Source organism: Meriones unguiculatus, chromosome 9 (genome assembly GCF_030254825.1).
Source record: "Meriones unguiculatus strain TT.TT164.6M chromosome 9, Bangor_MerUng_6.1, whole genome shotgun sequence".
Taxonomy (NCBI): Eukaryota; Metazoa; Chordata; class Mammalia; order Rodentia; family Muridae; genus Meriones; species Meriones unguiculatus.
The window spans coordinates 57,787,172-57,801,565 of record NC_083357.1 but is presented as its reverse complement, the minus strand read 5'-3'; the positions used below and the strand labels follow the sequence as shown (position 1 = coordinate 57,801,565).

Sequence of the window (14,394 nt, the reverse complement as noted above, 5' to 3'; positions counted from 1 at the left end):
CTGGGTTAAGCTTTCCCAACACTAACCATGATCAGCCAGAGGTAACTAGAGAGCACACAACCCACACTCTGGGTCTGTGACCCCTGGATGACCCTTCAACAGCAGGCTCCTGTCTCACAGAGGGTGCACCTGCCCCTCACTTGGACCAGAGCATTTTTCTTAATTATCTGCCCATGGCAAACCCTGAGACTGCCCAGATCTACTCTAGCTCCCTCTACAGCAAAAGCCTGACTCTCCTGACCTCACTTCCACCCTTTCCAGGAAGTTCCAGCTCAAGGAATGCAATAGGGTGAGGAGCATGGCTTTCCACAGAAGACCCACAAGAGCTCTGCAGCAGCTTTCTCTGTCATTCACTCTCACAGATGTGTATCTTGCTCTGTCTTTGCTTAGAGTTCTCTCTACACTGATATTTCAGCCTTTAAGGTAAAAGCCAGCTATGCAGCCTGCTTTGGAATCAGTCCTGTACCTCCGTGTTCCTGTATATTTAAAACCTTTTCCTTATAACCACACTCCCTACAATAAGACCATAAATCTCTGGAAGGCAGAAGCCAGGTTTCATTTATCTTTGTGCACAGTGTAATTGATCAATAAAGATTTGTCAGTTATCATATCTTTCTTTCTTGTTTTCTTTCATCTTTTTTTCCTTTTTCCCCCTCCTGGAACTCACTTTTAGACCAGGCTGGCCTTGAACTCACAGGGATCCACCTGCCTCTGCTTCCCTCTCTGCTGCAATTCAAGGCGAGCACACCACACCCAGCTCTCATGACCATCTATTAGAGGACAGATCTCTGTGATGTGTGATACATTATATGGAGAGAGCCCTGAGAATGCAAAGCTAAGATAGCAGACAGACAGACAGATATCTGGGAGCAGGTTCAGTCAGTTCAGAGAAGGTCAAGAGTGTAAAACTAAGCCACTTGTACTAATTCTGGAGGTAAATTAGGTAGATGAAAATGTACAGAGAAATCTTACATAGGAAAGGATCAGAAAAATATTATGCAGTATGCCTTGAGTACAGTCTCCCATTGTTGTTTCTGAGGACAGCTTTCAAGCTTTACTTTTTAACTTTCACAGTCTTGGTACTAACAGAAACCAAGACTGGTGTCATAGCTTCCCTGGGAGCTGGAGTTCTGTGCACTTGTGACCTCCACAAACTGGAGTTCTCTGAAAGGGAAGGGGCTGCCAGGATGGAAAGTGCTCCTAACCATGGACAGCTCACCAGTCCCTAAGATTTTTATAAAGATTTATTATCTATACAATGTTCTCTCTGCATATAGACCTGCGTGCCAGAAGACGGCATCAGATCTTATTATAGAGAGTTGTGAGCCACCGTGAGGTTGCTGGGAATTGAACTCATGACCTCTGCAAGAGCAACCAGTGCTCTTAACCTTTAAGCCATCTCTCCAGCCCAGTCCCTAAGATTCATTCTCCCCTCCGTGTATCTGTGTGTCTATAGACATGTATGTCTATGCCAACAGACTCTATTAGAAGACATCAGGTCCCCTGAAAATGGAGTTACAGACTTCTGTAAGCCACCCAGCATAGGTGCTGGAACCTAACTTGGGTCCTCTGGAAGAGCAGCAAGTGCTCCTGACCACTGAGCCCTCTCTCCAGACCACAACCTCATCTGATTTTTAAGATGAGAGACAGAAATGTAAATATCTCTTACAAATCTGGGTTTCCAAGGCTCTGTCTCCTCTAAGTACCTAGCTTAACCCTGGTCTGCCCAACACAGAAACACAGGCACAAAATCTGCAGCCAGTCGACAGAATACAGAGATTTCTAGGCAGAGTTCACATTCAGACTTCAACTACCCTGCACAAGATGACTTGGAACTAGACCTCCTTACAATGGGGGCAGCAGCACTGTTGCTTGGCCAAGTGAAGGAACAGAAGGCTGTTTGCACAACGGGCAATATGCCAATCAGTGGGTTCTGCATGATGAAGACTCCAAGCCACTTGGCTCTGCCGGCTCCACCCACAGGGTCTGCTCTATATCTATGGGCCCAAGTAGAGCTCACCCATCATCCCTGATTTCCAGGACAACCAGCATTGCGATCTCACAGGAGCCACAACCTAGACTGGGTAAGAGACTGACTGTCTAGGACTGGGGCAGGAGGGCTAGCGATGGGGCAGGAGGGCTAGTGATGGGGCAGCGTCCAGGAGAAATGGAACTGTGAGCCCTCAGTGACAGCAGAAGGCTTTCAGGGAGAGAGAGGAAAACCCAGGCCAAGATGGGGAGTAGTCACTTCTGCTCTGCTCTCACAGGAAAACATGGGTCTGAAGCTGCTCGAGTCCCAACTATGTTTCCTGCTGCTGCTGGGACTTCTCCTGAAGGTGCCCTCATTCCAGGTTCCACCTGGTTTAACTCCTTCCCGGTGGTTTATAATCCAGCATATAAGGAATAGTACTACCATCCAATGTAATGCTGCAATGCTGGGAGTTAACAGATACACAAGAAGATGCAAGGACATAAATACTTTTCTTCATACACGTTTTGCTAATGTTGTTAAAGAGTGTTACAATAGAGATACTAACTGCAAGAACGAACGAACAATTTGTCATGATAGTTCATCTCAGGTATCTATAACTTACTGTAACCTCACAACTCCGTCGGCAAATTACATAAAATGCAGATACCAAACAACACACGACGTGAAGTCCTACACAGTGGCTTGTGACAGCAGAACCCCACAAGACAAGCTCACCTACCCAGTGGTCGTGGTTCACTTGGATGGGATATTTTAGATAGCTCCAGCACCACCACTTTGTACCTTTGCTCATCAGCTAGTGCCAGGAAAATCCTAGTGCTGAAGAACCCATTCCTTGGCTGCGCTGCCTATCAGGACCTGTCCTCATGAAACCCATCCCTGACTCCTTCAAATTTAGCTGAACAGAGCCTTCCTAATCAATAAACACCTTTGTGTACTCATCTAGATCTTTGACTGTCTCTGTGTGTGACAGGGAGAGAGGAAGAGAGAGAGAGAGTGTGTGTGTGTGTGTGTGTGTATGTACAAGTGTATTGAGACAGGTCCTCATGCTAGCATGACAAGCACTCTACCAATTGAGACATGTACCCACTCCCTGGAAACAAATTCCAGTATGAGAAGAGATGGCTATCTTTCCAGAACGTTCCTACAGAACATCTTCTCTGAAGTGGCTAGTAACAGGTAAAGAAGAAGTGGGATATATCATTTACCCTTGGAGGCTATCCTTTCCCTTTTCCTTTCCCCTCCCCTTCCCCTTTTCCTTCCCTTTCCCAGGACCCTTCCCAGCACCCTTCCCCTTCCCATTCCCTTATATAGCTGTCCTCAGTGGTGAGTGATTCAATCATTCAACACAGACCAGGAAGGCACAGATTCCAGGACAAGGGAACTGGAATCCACACACAAAGGGATGAATAATGAGAGGTGCTGCCCTGACTCCTGAGTACAGAACTGTAGTCAGGAATCAGTGACAAACAGGAAGGGGCCATCCCTTGAAAGACATGGGCAAACACGACATCACCTCATGTGGCAGTCTGACACAGAAGGGAGCAGGGGCATGAAATCATCAGGTCTGCACCTCTGTCCTTCAGTCTGGATCCCCAGCTTCCCTTTTGCTGTTCCTCTCTGGACCCCACATGCAGCACCCAGTCTCTCCCTACCACTGTCCAGTGGTGGTCCTTCTTGCTGTCAGTGGCTGCAGGGAAGCCAGTCCTCTGATCTTCCAGCTTGGTGTGGGGAATCTGCCCTTTATACATGAATGCTGAGTACAGGGAAGTGAAGGGGTGGAAAGAATTCACTGGCTTCAGATGAAGTTGGGAACAGGATGAGGGCCTCACTGTGCTGGAACACACTCTGTAGAACAGCCTGATTCTGAACTCACAGAAATCTGTTTAAATTTTCACTTTTTAATTTTTGGTGGCTAAGGTTACTTTTAAGGCCAACTAAAGAACAACTTTTGTCTACTCAGGAATCTTTCAGATCTGGTGTAGATTGTAAATTTGCTTTACCAGTCCTGGTCGGGCATGCTTTGACTTAACATCAAGTAAGTCTAGCACACCTACACAAGAGGAGTGGACTCTCAATGTGTGCTAAATGATCTCAACTTCCAGAGGAATTTAAAGAGATAAAAATTCAGAGTCAAGTGTCCTGCAATGTGTGTGTGTGTGTGTGTGTGTGTGTGTGTGTGTGTGTGCAGGATTCTCAGGCCTTCATCAGACCCAACCAACTGTGTAAATGAAAAGATCCCGTGAGGTTCCCACCCCTGTTTAGGAAGGTTCAGAAGGAGTGATTTCCTGCAGGGCACAGGGGAAGGGTGAACCCTGTGAACCCTCAGCTTCACAGAGACTGAACCAGCCTAAGATCACAGCTGCTGTTGTACAGAATGTGACTATCGGGGACTGACTGGAAGTGTGGGTCCCGTCAGTAAGGAACTCATGGTCCAAGCAAACAAAGCTTCAGATCAAAGCAATACAGTAGGGCAGGCCTGTTGCTCTGTGGCTACGACAGGCATGCGGGGGCTGAGGGTACAGCTTGGTGGGTAGTGCTTGCCTACCATATATAGAATCGTAGGTTCAATCCCCAGCACTGCATAAACAGAGCATCCTAGAGCCCCAGTGTTTGGAGGTAGAGGCAAGTGGATGAGGAGCGAAATGAATCTGAAGCTAGCTCTGAATACCTAAGTGCCTGACTCCGAAAACACCAACCATGTGGGCCGTGGCATCCTTCCTGCCCTGCATCTCGGGGTCACTTTCTCCCAGCCATCTCCAGCCATCTCCAGCCTCTCCAGTCCCTGTGCTCCAGTTAAATGTTCACAGCCTTTTCTCCCTGGAAGCAGGCTGACTCCAAGCCACACAGGGAGGACTATGTGCTTTGAGAACACCCTGACTGGGATTGCAATCTCCTGTGAGCAGACACCTAAGACTCTAGATTGGACCAATGAAGCCAGCAGCACAGACACCCCATGCTCTAGAGGAGTGGGTTGCTCACACCAGCGCTATCCTAGGATGTGGTCCTTGTGTCCTTTCTAGCTCTTCCTCCCGTGCAGCCTCCCTCTTCTTCTGCTGGGCCTTTTCCCTTTCTTGTCCTCTGCTCACATTTACTACATCTAAATATGCACACAACAATGAGGAGCCAAGTTCTACATCTCCCAGAGTGCTTGGCAGGATCGCTGAGACCGGCGTACTTTACTTAAAATATTTTCCGGTTCCACCATTTTCTTGGAAAATTCAGGTCTTCTCATCTGAATGGAACTCCATTGGGTGTGTATCACATACTCACCATCAAGCCATCTACAGATGAGTGGCCATAGGCTCAAGAGTGAGGTGGCTGGGTTGTATGGTAGACGTTTGGGTAATGGCCATGCTGGTCTCCACAGTGGCTGCACCAGCTCACACTGCTGTCAACAGTACATGAGGGCTGTTCTCTCCCTGGGTCCTGGCCAGCAACTGCTCTCACTGTTTTCTTCATGCTAGCCATAGTGACTGGGGAGAGATGGACTGTAGAGATGTTGGTGTGACTGAGTGTGAGAAGGTGTGAGGGATGTTTTGTTTGTTCTCTTTTTGAGATAGGGTCTCTCCATGGAGTCCTGGCTCTCCTGGAACATACTACATAAATCAGGCCAGATCCAACTCAGAGAGCCTCAGGGCTGTTTTAGTAACATTTCCCTAATAGATAAAGATGTCATCAAAATTGTTTTGCTTCCCTGTCAGCATGCCATACCTATCATGAAGAAAGCAAATGCTGTAAAGGGTTTGAAGCTAAGGGTGAGGGGAAAGGCGGAGCTTCGCTTCACCGCTTGTGGGAATGCCAACTGTGCAACCACTGTGGAAAGTAGAAAAAGAATGAAGAGACGGAGCCTCTCCATTCCCAGCTACACCCTTCACAGGTCAGTGCCCAAAGACACACGACAAAAACACTTGCTCAGCCATACTACTGCTGCTCTATGCACAGTAGCCAGGAAATGGAACCAGCCTGATGTCCACCAAGAACACATTCATGAAGACAAAGACTAGGAATATGCAATCCTAAAGAAAAAGGAAATGATGACATTTGCAGGAAAAGATGTAAAAGTGAAAATCACTGTGCAAAGTGAAATAAGCTAGAGTCAGGCAAATGCCATGTTTCCTGTCAGATGCAGAACTTAGATTTTGAATTTATTATGTTTATTTTACATATATGAGTATTTTCCCCATGTATGTCTGCGCACCACATATGTGCATGGAGTCAGCAGAGATCAAAAGAGTGAGTTGGATCGTTGGAACTGGAGTTACAGGTGTTTGTTAGCTACCATGTGGGTGGTAGGAATCAAACCCAGGTCCTCTAGCAAAGCAGACAGTGTTCTGCTGAACTGCTGAGCCATCTCTCCACCATTTTTTAAAATGGTGTGTGTGTGTGTGTGTGTGTGTGTGTGTGTCTGTGTGTGTTCATATGTAAGAGGATGATGATGTAAGAAGGGAAGAAGAAAACACAGTAATAGAGTACATGGGCTAGAAAAGCAGAAGTTGGGACTAATTGTCTGTAACAAGAGACCCAGCTGCCATCGGTGAGAAAGTACAGGAAAGGGTGGTGAGGCAGAGGGATGAATGAGAACAAATTGTGGTTAGAACATATGAATGGAATTTCCATGTTGAGCCCACTATCATGTATCTAACCTTTATGTAGGCAGAAACCAGGAACTGGGTCTTTACCCAGTACCTCCTTGAGTGGGCCATTACCTGAGAAGACAGTGGTCAGAGCCCTGATAGTCTGTCTTGCCTTTAGCTAGCACATTCTGACGGAAATGGAGACAGAGACAGTTCTTCAGAAGTTTACCCAGGTGGCTGGATCTTGTCTCTGAGACAGGAGTTGGTGTTTCTCCTGTCACCTCCTCTCTCTGTGTGTAGCTAGGGTGGCTTCTGCCTTGCCATATTATCATCTTGCTGGGAAGCAGGTGTTCTGGGTGATGGTCTGAATCTGGACAGCAGTTGGCAGGGTTTCCGGGGTTGTGGGGGTTGTTTGTTGTTGGTTTTGTTTTTTTTTTTTTTTTTTTTTTTTTGTCCCAGTTTTCTTTGTTTGTTTGCTGTTTTGTTTTAGAGGTTTACTAACATTCATTGTGTTGGTGGGCACACACAGGCCACAGGTGGATGTGGAGGTTAGAGGACAATTTGCAGAAGTTGTTCCCTCCTTTTACCAGATTGAATCTGGAGCTCAAACTCAGGACATCCGTGGTGCCTTCATTTACTGAGCCATCTCACTGGTCCATTAAGAGAAATGTGAGAAGCCGGTGCTGGTGGCACACACCTGTAATCCCAGCACTCAGGGAGGCAGAAGCAGGCAGATCTCTGTGAGTTCAGGGTCAGCCTAGGTTACAAAACAAGTACAGGACAGCCAGTGCTACACAGAGACAGAGACAGAGAGTGGGAGAGCTGAGAGATGAGTTTGAGGGATTTCTGTTTCTTAAGAGAAGCTTGAGAGCTTTCATTGGATCACAGCACTGTTCAAAAGTCTGAAGTCCGCATCTCAGCTGAACTATACGGACGTCACTTCACCGTCTGCTCATGTCACTGAAAAGCACATTGCGTGCTACCAACCTACAGTGGCACAGAGTACTCGTTCCCATTCCAAATGGGAGTAGCAGAGCAGAGCAAAGAAAATCGACACAAACCCAGGAAGCAAACACCAGCTCCTGATGCTCCATGGCTGGCATCTGGGACTTGTGCTGGGATTAGGCAGCCCCACCCCTCAACTGTGCCCCCCCTCCAAAGGTCACAAGGTCACTCTTGGGTTGGCTGCACTCCTCATCTATGGCTATTCTCAGCAGGTATCCCCTGGTCCTGCCATCACCTGAGGTCTTCACTGAAACTTAGGCATTACCTTCACAGCTTCACACAGGAGTCTCTCAGAGCCTCCGTGCAGGGCTTCTCATTCTGTCACACACTGAGAGGAGTTGGGATTTGGGTGTGAAATGTTCCCCATGCACACATGTGTCTGAACACTTGATCCATAGCAGCTGACTCTCTAAGAAGGTTGTAAAGCCTTTATGATGTGGACATTCACTAGAGGAAGGACAACTACCTACCCTCCCTCCACCCAGCTTTGCCACATGGATTCTGAGGAGCTTGTGTGACAAACACTGTGCCAATTAAGCCAGCACTCCAGCTCCTAATATTCTTTTCTCTAAAATAAAATTTTGGTGTGCCTGAGCATTTGCCTTCATGGATGTGTAGGCACCATGTTTGTACCTTGTGTTCCCAGAGGCCAGGAGCCTTGGATCCCCTGAAACTGAAGCTCTAGATGGCTGTGAGCTGCTGTAGGGCTGCTGGGAACCAAGAGCAGCCATTATGCTTGCTTGCTGCCTCAGCTCTCCTGGCTCCCTTTTAAGCTTCTGGTTAGTATTGTATGGTGATGTTGAAGTCAGAGGTCAGTTCACAGAATCAGCTCTCTTTATCCAACTTTACACAGGTTCTAGGAACCAAACTCAGGTTGCCAGACTTGAATGACCAGGGTCTTTACCAGCTCACTCCACTCCCTACCCTTATCCCCCATATTTTTTACTAGCAGGATTCACACATTTGAATCACAGTGTCATTTTACATTCTAAACATTGCCAAGATTTGCTGTGCTGTGGGGCCACATGCTTTTAATCCCAGCATTTGGGAGACAGAGGCACATGGATCTCTGAGTTTGAGGCCAGCCAGGTTTACAGAGTGAGTTTCAGGACAGCCAGGGCTACACAAAGAAACCCTGTCTTAAAAAATAAAAAACGTCCAGGCTCACAAAGAACTTTTGCCTATGTTTATTGTATCTGTTCATGTTCATCTTCTTAAAAATTAGAACTGAAGTATTTTAAATCTTGCAAGTCATAACCCACTTACTATATTGTATGTTTACACAAGTATCACACTTTTTGAAGTAATTCTGTTGATTTTGCTTTGTTTTGATTTCATTTGGGGAATAAGGAAACGGGTTTAAGTTGAGGGTGTTTTAAAACAGAGTCTCATGCACTTCAGGTTGACTCAAATTCTTTGTGTAGGTAAGATGACTTTGAACCCCTGATCCTCCCGCCTCCCAAGTGCTTGAATTAAACGTATGTTTACAGGTCTGGCCAGTAAACCCATCCTTTTCAAAACAAAATGATTAGTAAGAGAAATTGACACCTGATGAAAGTTTCAAGATCTCTTTAGTAGCTGACATCTTGATTCCCAGATCTGCTTTTTGTTCATACTGTCCTACATCATTGTTTTATTGAGTCATATAAAGTCTGACTTCATACAAACAATCAATTGGAAAAGGAAGTGCCTACCAGCTGCCACACAAGAGTTTGTAGACCCCCCATGATGTAATCAGCAAGAGCCCCTTGTTCCTGGGATCCCACTGTAAAATTCTGAGAGAGAACCTTGACAACCATAAACATTGTCTTGAGAGTGTTGGCAGATGAAGATAGGAGCCTTTCCCACTTCAGTTATTCTAGAGACAGGATAGGGTTTGGAGCTGCTGCCCCTGAAGTAGAATAAGGTAGAAAAGACCAATTATTATACTGATGTATGGATTTATTTAGTGAATTACCTACACTGCTTGTCCTGCCTCTTTGCCAAGCATGACTTCACCTGATACCTGAAACAGGATGACCTGGAGAAACAGTTGAAACTGTGGTTTGTTACCTTAAACTGCCAAATACGCTTTTTCATCAACCTTGTGATACTAGTGAGAATACAAACTAGACACAGGATTGACTCTTTCCAGAAGCTATCCTGGTTTCAATCCCTGGTTGCCCCACCTCTCTTCCACTCTCATTGGTGTCAGAGTGCTTAATCCGGAAAGATTCCCACAAAACCTCCACCCTACCAATATGTGTGAGACATCTGCCTGAAGACAGACCAAGACAGAAGAGGTAGGGAGTGGGGAAGAAACTGAAATCTGCTTTCACCATCTGAGCTCTGATAAGCGGCTTGTTAACTCATAACGACACCTTATTGCTAGAGTGTTTTATCTATGAAGTTCTTGGGACATCAAAACCTTTTTTTTTTTTTGGAGGGAATGAGTCAAGGTACACAAGGAAATAATTTTATAATGAACTTTAAATTAGAAACACATGCTGTAGAGGGTTCTTGTCACATGAGTACCTTTCAAAATCGTCTTCACCAGCAAATACTCATGGTTGGATACACTACATTGTATAAGGACTTGTCACAGACACACATGATGTACTTTAGGCATGGTCTCCTTACTCTAATGAGATCCCCTGCCTTGCCCCCACCCCTCTCCTCACCTCCTAACCAGATGAGCCATCTTATCATCCCTTACCTCCTGATTCCATTGCACACCAACAAGAGAGCTCAAGCAGACCATGCAAAGTCCATTTGGGCTGTATGGCTCCTGTCATGCTTCCAACACTCAGGGTGTGGGGCATAAAAGCAGGAAGATTCAGGCTGGCCTGATCTACACAGTGAGAAAAGAAAGAACCTCAGGAACTCCAAATCCAAGGAGAGGAGCTGGCATGAGAGTGAAGTGGAAGAAGATGGAGCCAGGCCACCAGTGCTGGTGTGCTAAGGAGGGGCAGCCTGTTTGTCTTGAGTGCAGCCTGGGTGACCTCAGTGCTCCTCAGTTAACACAGAAAGCTTGCTAATCGGGTCTTACTTGCTGGGTCAGGCAGCTTCTTCAAAGTTGATGTCCATAGCAATGTGGTGAAATGCCTAACAGCTTCTGCTGACTGACTTGTCTGTGTGTTCATCTGTGCACTGTTCTTCCAGGGAAGATGTAGACAAGAAATACAAAGCAAAGCTTAAGTTCACAAAGTAGGAGCAGAGCGCTGATGTCCACAGCTGTGTCCTGGCTCTTCTACCCTGTGTCTTCTTAAGTTTTTAAATTAACTGCAAATATGAGGACTTAAGGGTTTTCAACCTACAAAAGTCTTTATTTCCATCTTCTGAGGAATGATAAAGTTTGGCCAGTGTGGAAATAAATTTCCTGAAGGCCACACCTAGTAGAGTCTGAAGGAGCTGCTTTCTTCAGCAACATCAGACAAGGTGGCACAAGTCTTCACCCATAGTGAGAGGCAGAGTCAAGTGGCTGTATGTGACTCTGAGGCCAGTCTGATCTGCACAGCAAATTCCAGGCCAAAGATGAAAACAAGAACAAAGAATCATCAATCAAACAAACAACAAACAAACAAACCTATCCCCAGGGCCTGAAGAGATAGTTCAATCAGTTACCCAGCAGTGGGGAGGCAAACACACATTGATGCCTAGAGCTCACTGACCAGGCAACAGACACAAACTGCTGGTGACTGCCAGAGTCAGTGAGAGTCCCTGCCTCAAAAGAAAAGTACATGGAGGGCAGTGAGGAAGATGCTCAACATTGGCCTCTGCCTCCACACACCTGGACAAATGTGTGCTTGCACACTCCCAAATAAGCAAGCACATGTAATTAACTGGTACTCATGGAACAGTAGCCACAACATTCCTGTCCTCACACTTATCACCCTGGGAGGACCAGGAGGAAAGTGTGACACAGATGCCACCTCAGCATTACATCTCCTGAGCTTGAATAAATGACTACATCACAAAGAGAGGTTCTTGTGCTCTAAACATGAAAATAATTTTTTATTTCTCTTAGAGATGTGAAAGCATTGAGTTACATACAATTCACATATACCATGCACAGCAGTTAATTATGTGGCATTTTGTTCATTCATTCAGTAAATATTTTTGAGCTTTAATATGTTAAAACAGTTTGGAGACCAAACACACACATACACATTCTACTCTCATGGAAGTAACAGCCTGGCAGGAAACACATATTCAAAAGATAAGCACAAAATAAGTTTTCAAATACACACAGGAGAGGATGTGAGGAGAAGATAAAGAGTGTTGTCCCTGGACCCGTGAGGTCACTGTAGACTTCCCTGTAAGAATTGCAGATCATTTTGACCCTTCTCCTGGGAGGACTTATCTTCTGACAGGATGTCTCTGGATATTTCTGTGTGAGATCAAGAGTAGAAAAAGAGCCTAAGGCTGAGGCTGTGAGAGCAGACAAAGTGGTGGCAGTAGCAGCAGGAGGAGGAGCCCCACGTTTGATCCCCATATTCTCAGGGGACAGTTGCCTCTACTGACAGGTTGGAAGGCAGACAGAGGAGCAAAATGAAAGAAAGGGGAATGAAGAATCACACTGAAGGTGTTGTCCTCAGAGTGGAAATCTTGTCTCTTCTCAGCTGGGAAATGCCAACCTAGAGCTGTTTTAGGGAAGAAGCTGGGAAGAAAGTAATAATTTCTGCTTAATATAGTTGGATGCATGCATCAGGCCCCCAAGTGTAGACTCCTAGGAGAGAGTTGCATATGGCAGTGCTGAGGCTAGTCCTGCTTCACATGAGCGGCTGAAGGTAAAATCAGGGCGAAGTTGTAGAGTTGGTGGCACCTACAGCCTTGCACTGGATCAGCCCACAAAGGGGGTGCTGGAGACTGAGCAGAACCTCAGCTGCTGACCCACGGAGTCCCCGACAACAGCATGACCTGAAGAGGGTTAGATTAGACTGAGAATAAATCCTTGCAGGTGAGGCGAGGGCCAGGAGGTAAGACTGTCCAGAGACTAGCATTCTGCCTCTCAGTGAGTGTCCCCTGAGGCCTCATGCCTTACCTTAACCGTTTTCCCCTCCAATTTGTAACAAGCAGCCCTATCCGAGGGTGGCATCATTGAGGAGGAAGGCTGCTGAATGCAGAAGGACACCCCACTAGGATAAGGTCCACTAGGATGAAGTCTCACTTCAGATGCAAGCAGCACCCCCTTTACCAGTCACCCTCTTAACGGGCTGCAGTGCTGGGCAATCCTTTGAGAGATACACAATTCTTGGTCTAGAAAGAGTCTGGTTGAGAATTCCCTTGGGAAGAACACCCACAGCTAAGTCTGTTTTATTGGCACAGGAGGACATGAGGTCATCTCTGTGCCAAGCTGTCCTTTCCCCACTCTGCTCCAGCACAAGACTGCATAGCCCTCTCCTGCCCTCTGCTGGCCGAAAGGTGCTCTTACAGACCTCTCTTCACTGGGGCAGCCCATAGGGTCAATCACCTGCTTCACCCACAGGCTACACCCAGCTTCAGCCGTGTCATCCCACGCTGAGGCTGCACACTCTCCTGGGTCAGCCTAGAACATCATCCCGGATTCTGGTCTTCGGTTGGGAAATGTAGGAGCTGTAATAAAAGACCTCACAAATTCCGTCTTTCTGTCTCTGTAGTTCTCTGAATCACGGATTGTGTTTATGTGTTTGTGTTTGTTTGTGTGTGCCTGCATGCGTGTGTGTGCATGCATATGGGAGCTTGGGAATGACTACAGAAAGTTCAAAGAACAATACTGAAAGGTTTTGTATCTTGATTTTTTTAATGTTAAGATGTATTATTTATACATTATTCTGCCTGCATGTGTTACTGTACACCAGATCTAACTATAGATGGTTGTGAGCCACCATGTGTTTGTTGGGAATTGAAGTCAGGAATATGGAAGAGCATCCAGTATTCTTAACCTCTGAGCCATCTCTCCAGCCCCCTATCTGATTTTATTTCAACAGTTGTATTTACATTTAAAAGAAATATCTGATTCTATGAAAGAAAACTATCCACACACACAAGTGTGTGTGCAGTGGTCTCTTCATCAGTACACACAGACAGACACACACACATGAAAAACATGCACACACAATGTTCAGGAGTATCTTCATCCATATACACACATGTGTAGTGGTCTCTTCTGTATGTCACACAGGTGTGCCATAGCCTTTCTATCCATGCAAACACACACATGTGTGCAGGACTCCTTTCATTCCTAAACACACAAGCCTGTGCAGTGGTCTCTTCAATCTCATACACACATAGGTGTGTGTAGCTTCAGCCGTAAATACACACAGGCGTGTAGTCATCTCCTCATCTGTATATATGCACACACGTGTGCAGTCATCTCTTCAGCCCTGTGTCCACACAGGCATGTTCAATAGCCTCTTTGTCTATATACACACATGTGTGCAGCCACCTTTTTAGCCGAGACATCTTTTCCAGTTTCAGTTCCCCAAGATGGACTCCAAGAAAGAGGACAGAGGCAGTTCAGGATTCAGTGGCCGAGAAAATGACCGGCTCAGACACCTTGGTGATGGAAGATTGCTGTGGGTGTTCAACTGTGTTGATGGTTCCTGTTAACCTCTTATTGTAGCTAATTTGTAAGTTAAGCTATCATGAGTTTTGTGTTTTAAAATAAAAACACAGTACTGTATCGATGGGGTCCAGGACTTTCCACAGTCAGGCAGCCACTCAGAGTCTTGGGCTCTGCCTCCTGTGGATGAGGCATGCCTACTGTATTTGTTCTTTTAGTATTACGTGAAAGACAGTTAATGGTTCTCTCATAAACAACCATGAAAATCCTTAGCCTTCACCTCTGTCAATTAAGCAAGT

General features: G+C 46.1%; 1 protein-coding gene and 1 long non-coding RNA gene across 3 annotated transcripts; one reads left to right on the top strand and one right to left on the bottom strand.

Moving 5' to 3' along the window:
- Positions 1 to 2,273: 2,273 nt before the first annotated feature.
- LOC110549697 (eosinophil cationic protein) lies at positions 2,274 to 2,857 on the top strand. The gene has a single exon (XM_021639006.2). The coding sequence runs from the start codon at positions 2,274 to 2,276 to the stop codon at positions 2,745 to 2,747; it is 474 nt and encodes a 157-aa protein (XP_021494681.1). The 3' UTR covers positions 2,748 to 2,857.
- A 5,900-nt stretch (positions 2,858 to 8,757) lies between these two features.
- On the bottom strand, positions 8,758 to 12,851 carry LOC132656480 (uncharacterized). Of its 2 annotated transcripts, XR_009594221.1 has the most exons (3): positions 12,596 to 12,851; positions 10,268 to 11,060; positions 8,758 to 9,463 (listed from the first exon to the last, which is right to left on the bottom strand). It is a non-coding gene; the product is annotated as an uncharacterized LOC132656480 (long non-coding RNA). The 2 variants fall into 2 exon arrangements; XR_009594220.1 differs by lacking the exon at positions 8,758 to 9,463 and having other exon boundaries at positions 10,024 to 11,060.
- Positions 12,852 to 14,394: the final 1,543 nt, after the last annotated feature.

Coding starts and splice junctions, on each gene's coding strand:
- LOC110549697 (XM_021639006.2), top strand. CDS start 2,274: ATGGGTCTGAAGCTGCTCGAGTCCCAACTATGTTTCCTGCTGCTGCTG.